The 5,583-nt window shown below is 48.5% G+C and overlaps 1 protein-coding gene across 1 annotated transcript; it reads right to left on the bottom strand.

Moving 5' to 3' along the window:
* Nucleotides 1-4,703: 4,703 nt before the first annotated feature.
* LOC123929894 (fatty acid-binding protein 5-like) lies at nucleotides 4,704-5,346 on the bottom strand. The gene has a single exon (XM_045986044.1). The coding sequence runs from the start codon at nucleotides 5,321-5,323 to the stop codon at nucleotides 4,916-4,918; it is 408 nt and encodes a 135-aa protein (XP_045842000.1). The 5' UTR covers nucleotides 5,324-5,346; the 3' UTR covers nucleotides 4,704-4,915.
* Between the last annotated feature and the right edge of the window lie 237 nt (nucleotides 5,347-5,583).

Below are 5,583 nucleotides of genomic sequence, written 5' to 3'. Positions count from 1 at the left end.
CAGGAATGGGGAATGTATCAAAAAACCTATCTATCACTTCCAGGAAGTGATAGGAGTCACTCCCCCCCCCCATCTCCATGTGTTTTTTTCCCAAGGGTGGGGGGATGGCTGTAGATGATAATTATCAGGTTAAATGCTGGCTACTGTTAGAGCTCCCGGTGTATTGACCCCGCTAGAGATGAAGACTGAGTTTTCACTCTGCAATCAAGTGGAAAGTCAGCACCAAGGCACTGGCCCCTCGGAGTCCAAACCTTCCCATTTGTCCTAGAGCGAAGCTGTAGGTTGGAGACTTCGGAGAGAGTAAGTTTGAGAGATTGGATTTCTTGCTCTGGTTCCCTCATTTCCCTTGCGGAGAGGCCTGAGACCTTCCCAGTGGTCCAGAACCAGGAGGTGTAGCTCACCTCCTTCCCCCCGTCTCTCCCCCACCACTGTAGCAAAAGATTTCCCCTTTGCTTTTCACTAAGCTATCTGTTCCAGGAAACAAAGTTGGGAGAGGAGAAAGGTAGGCATTACACACACATACACACACACACATGCACACACACGCACACATGATGTAATCTATGCCTACTAAGACCTGTCCTGCCCATGGTGCTCATGGATTCCTTTCTTGGAAGAAGCATAACTAAGATGGCAGGGGAAAGTGTCACCAAGGACTCAAAAAAGGCTTGAAAATAACAAATAACCCTAGTGCATCCAAGAGCGTTTGGCTGTACACACACACACACACACACACACACACCATATGCTTTTCTGAACCTCAGCCCCAGCCTGAAATGAACATCGAATAGTTCCTGGTTACTGTCTAAGTACTCTGACCTGGAGAAATGTCCATCTTCGGCAGGCCACCAAGGTTCTGGGCCAGCCCGTTATCCCAGACCCCAACATTTAAGAGTCTGGAGAAATCTGGCAGACTGTTGCCTGTCTACATTGACTATAAATGTCCAGAGCCGATATTGGGCCATACACAGGGAACCCCTCCATTAAGGTGAGATTTGGGATTGGAACAGAGCTGTGGACTCTGGATCACATGGGCTTAAATTAGTATTTCTTCCCTTCTCACCTCCTTCAGGGATTTTCTAAGAGCTCTGAGAGGATAGATGAAATGTCCTCCACTTTATTTTTTTTTTAAGATTTTATTTATTTATTTGAGAGAGAGAGAGATCACAAGTAGGCAGAGAGGCATGTGGGGGGGTGGTGGAAGCAGGCTCCCCGCTGAGCAGAGAGTCTGATGCGAGGCTCCCAGGACCCTGAGATCATGACCAGAGCCCAAGGCAGAGGCTTAACCCACTGAGCCACCCAGGCGCCCCAAATGTCCTCCATTTCAAATTGGAAAACCACCTGCCAATTTTTTAAAAAATATTTGATTTCCACCAAGTCTATGGCTTTGTCCACAGTCAGAGGAAGCTGTAGCTGCTATTGGCCCTGGATTGGCCCTGGATGCCAGAAATCCTCCCCCTGAGACTTCCCCCCAAGAACGTTGCTCTCCCTCAAGTTGTTTCTATGGCTGGGGCAGGACTTGCGAGAAGATTCTGATCATGGAGGCTGCTCTCTGCAGAAACTTCGGGGGACATGTGGGGCCCCCCTTTCTCTCTTCTCCCCTTGAAGAAGAGGAAGTCCCAAATTCTGCAGTGACTCGAACTAGTCTGTTGGTGTTTGGGGTTGGGAGGTCCTTAGAGATCACTCCGTTTTAGCCCGTGGTGTGTTCAAGTGGTTGGGTGGCAGATGCCTAGGGAAAGAAGCTGTCTTGCCCAAGTCAGAATGAATCGACCTCAGAACGAGTGGCCCGTTCCATGGCTCCATGGTTCTGAGCTGCCGTAGTAGGAGCAGGAGGACAGATGAAGAACACAGAAGGTAGACAGCTCTGGTGGCTAGGTGCGATGCTGGAACTTGCAGGGATGCCCTAACTGTCCTCTCCATGCTTGCCCTGGGGGAATCCCAAAAGCCAGGCTGGCTGGGACATGAGCATGTAGAAGGTCTACAAGCTTCGTTTCATGTTTCCCAGGTTCTATGGGGGCCAAAACTTGGCTGGGACTGCTGGTCTGGCTGTTCCAACCCCATTGAGCAAGACCAGGATTCTTAGTTTCTTATTCCTAAGGTTAGCCTAGAAATTTCCCCTGAGAATGGGGCTCAGCTGCAAGAGGCCCAGATGGAGGCCTGGACAAGAGCCATGGTAAGCAGGCCCCCATCTCTTCATCCCCCCTGCCAATTCCTTACTAACTCCTCGGGTCTGAGAAAGCGCAGCCCAGGTCTCCAGCTACATGCTTGTGTGTTTGGGGGTGATGCCCACAGGGATTGGGGGTGCTTGCCCTCCAGCCTTGGATCAGAATCTCCCACACTAGCCTACCTTCAGGCACACCAGGTGTGGTGTTTCTAGCCTCAGGAATCACCTGTCCCAGGGGTGCTGGCCAAGGCTCGGACGAGGGCAGTCACAGTTGGACAGCGGACCAGCTCTTCATCCCTGGGCGCTTTGTAGTCTGAGATCTGTGCTAGGCGGCTAGGTGGCAACCTCCAGAGAGGAGATTTCATAGGAACCAAAGGGCCCTATGAACAACTCTCCGGCTAGAGGAGGGGCAACCGAAAGACTTTTCCCTTTTAGTCCAAGAGCCTTGGACTTTACTTCCTTTACTTCCGGACATGTAAACACCTGGTGGGGCAGATTTTTCTGGAATGCGGCTGAACACTCCACACCCGGCCAGGCTTACCCGCCAACTCTCAGATGGCCCTGCGGACGAGTGGCTCAGATGGAGCCGCTGGAGAGTGTGGGAGCCTCCTCCTAGACCGTCCTTCCACACACAGAGACCTCTGTGCCAGGTTGGAACCCTCACCCTGAGGCAGAGGCCTGGCCTCCTGGCGGAAGATCCCGCTGGACCAAAACCTGCTTTGTTTGCTCAGAGAGCCATGTGTGGTAGGCTGCTATACGCAGCTTAGGACGGCATTCCCTGCACGCCACTTTGGCAGGTCTGCAGACCCCTGCATCCCTGCCCCCTGCCCCTTGGGCTCCTGTGGGGCTGCCCCTTCAGAATTCCTGGGATCCTAATCTAATGTGTCTGGCACAGCGGACTGTAAGTGCCCTATATGTAAATTTCGTTTAATCCCCACAACACGAGAACTGGGTTGGGCAATTGTTATTACCGGTTTTGTAGAGAAGAAAACTAAGGTTGGGGGCACCTGGGTGGCTCAGTGCGTTAAAGCCTCTGCTCAGGTCATGATCCCAGGGTCCTGGAATCGAGTCCCGCATCCGGCTCACTGCTCTGCGGGGAGCCTGCTTCCTCCTCTCTCTCTCTCTGCCTGCCTCTCTGCCTACTTGTGATCTCTATCTGTCAAATAAATAAAATCTTAAAAAAAAAAAGAAAACTAAGGTTGAGGAGGTTAATTTGTCCAACTTCTAGAAGCTAATGATAAATGCTGGACTCCAATACGTGTCCTTACAGAAACCAAATCCTGGCTCTAACCACTTCACTTTCTCTTCCCTGTTCGAATGCCAAGCTGTTTCCAGTCTTTGAAATGGAAATAAGGGGCACCTGGGTGGCTCAGGTCGTGATCCTGGGGTCCTGGGATCGAGCCCCTGCACCTGGCTCCCTAGTCAGCAGGAAGCCCGCTTCTATCTCTCCCACTGCCCGGGCTTGTGTTCCCTCTCTCGCTGTCTCTCTCTCTGTGTCAAATAAATGAATAAAAATTTTTTTTAAAATATTTTATTCAATTATTTGATAGACAGAGATCACAAGTAGGCAGAGGCAGGCAGAGAGAGGGGGACGCAGGCCCCTGCCGAGCAGAAAGCCCAGGACCCTGAGATCATGACCTGAGTGGACTGGCAGAGGCTTTAATCCACTGAGCCACCCAGGCGCCCCTAAATGAATAAAATCTTAAAAAAAAAAAAAAGAAAAGAAACAGAAATAAATCTCATTAAAAAATACAAACTGATACTGAGGATAGACCTAAGATATTTGAGAGATCCTCAAAGGGAAAAGGGAAAAATAAAGGGGTTTGAGAAAAATAAAATATTGACTCCAAAATAAAGGAACTCTAAACACAGTAATTTTAGACCAGTGACACCACCCCTCCCGATTTTCAAAACCATAAAGGTGGGGACTAAATTCAAATCCCTCTCTCCACCGCACTCTCCCCGCCCTTTCACTTTGGAGTTCAGTCTAGATGAGCAACAAGGAACGACGCTGGGAAATTTTTACCTAGAGCTGAATGACTGAAGACCAGACTCCTTAGCTTCTCTGCCTGCTGGGTTGTCCACACCCACAGCACCTAAATCACTTTCCAGAGCTGTCCTGTCCTGGGGGGGAAAGCTGTTTAGTGAGCCTGAAGATTCTGCACCTGTTTCCATGTCCTCACTCCTTGAAATGGAGGGTGAACGTTGGTGCATGTGTGCGGTTTTCTTGGAGATGGATTCACAACTTTACTGATTTGTTTTCTAGTGGCAAATTTCACATATACAGAAAAGTGAACAGTAGGGAAAAAAAGGTAAAATTCACATATGTTGAATAGGATAATAACCCCTTCTTTATACTTATTATTCAGCCTCAATTATCATTCATAGCCAGTCTTATTTCATGGGTTTTTTTCTAGAGTATTTTAAAGCAAATCCTTTTACCCAAAATTACTTCAGCTGGAATGTTTAACAGAGAAGGACTTCTACCTTTCTTTCTGTTTTCTGGGGTTTTTTTTTTGTTTTGTTTTGTTTTGTTTTGTTTTTTTTGGCATAGCACAAACACATTTATTTACTAACCAAAGGGATGATCCTAATTAAATCAACACTTTGAAATAGTTGCATGTAAAATGTTTGTGATAAAGATAACTGAACACAGTAATGGGAAAAAAAAAAGCAGTATGGAGATTTGCTCATTGAACTGAGCTTGTTCATCCTCACAGCTAATTCCTATCCAAAATGATGATGGAATTTTTACTCTACTTTTTCATAGACCCGAGTACAGGTGACATTGTTCATGACGCATTCCACCACTAATTTCCCATTTTCCAATTTTCTTGTGATTGTGCTTTCCTTCCCATCCCATTCCTGATGTTGAACCAATGCGCCGTCTGTGAAGTTGCAGACCGTCTGAGTTTTTCTGCCATCAGCTGTAGTTTCTTCAAACTTCTCTCCTAGGTTACATGAAAACTGGGTTGTTTTCAAAGTGCTCTCAGTTTTTATGGTGAGGTTTTTGCCATCAGAAGAGATGATACAATCTGGTTTGGCCATTGCACCCACTTTTCGCAGAGCCATTCCCACTCCTACTTCCTTCATGTATTCGTCAAAGCCTTTGCTCTCCACTAAGCGCCATCTTCCTACCAGCTGCTCAATGGTGGCCATGGTGGGTGCGGGCGGGCTGAGCTAGCAGAGCAGAGCCGGGGCGTTGGGAAGCGTGGCTTCTTGGGTTTTTTTTTAAGATTTTATTTATTTATTTGACAGAGAGAGACAGCGAGAGAAGGAACACAAGCCGGGGGAGTGGGAGAGGGAGTAGTAGGCTTCCTGCTGAGCAGGGAGCTGGATGCGGGGACCCTGGGACCATGACCCCAGCCAAAGGCAGCCGTCTAAGGACTGAGCCCCCCAGGTGCCCCTCTGTTCTCTTT

The sequence above is a fragment of the Meles meles genome, chromosome 18 (genome assembly GCF_922984935.1).
Source record: "Meles meles chromosome 18, mMelMel3.1 paternal haplotype, whole genome shotgun sequence".
Taxonomy (NCBI): domain Eukaryota; kingdom Metazoa; phylum Chordata; class Mammalia; order Carnivora; family Mustelidae; genus Meles; species Meles meles.
Note: the sequence above shows the minus strand (reverse complement) of the source record. Positions and strands in the feature narration are given on the sequence as shown.

Excerpts from the sequence above, each read along its gene's own strand:
- LOC123929894 (XM_045986044.1), bottom strand. The coding sequence starts at position 5,323 with ATGGCCACCATTGAGCAGCTGGTAGGAAGATGGCGCTTAGTGGAGAGC.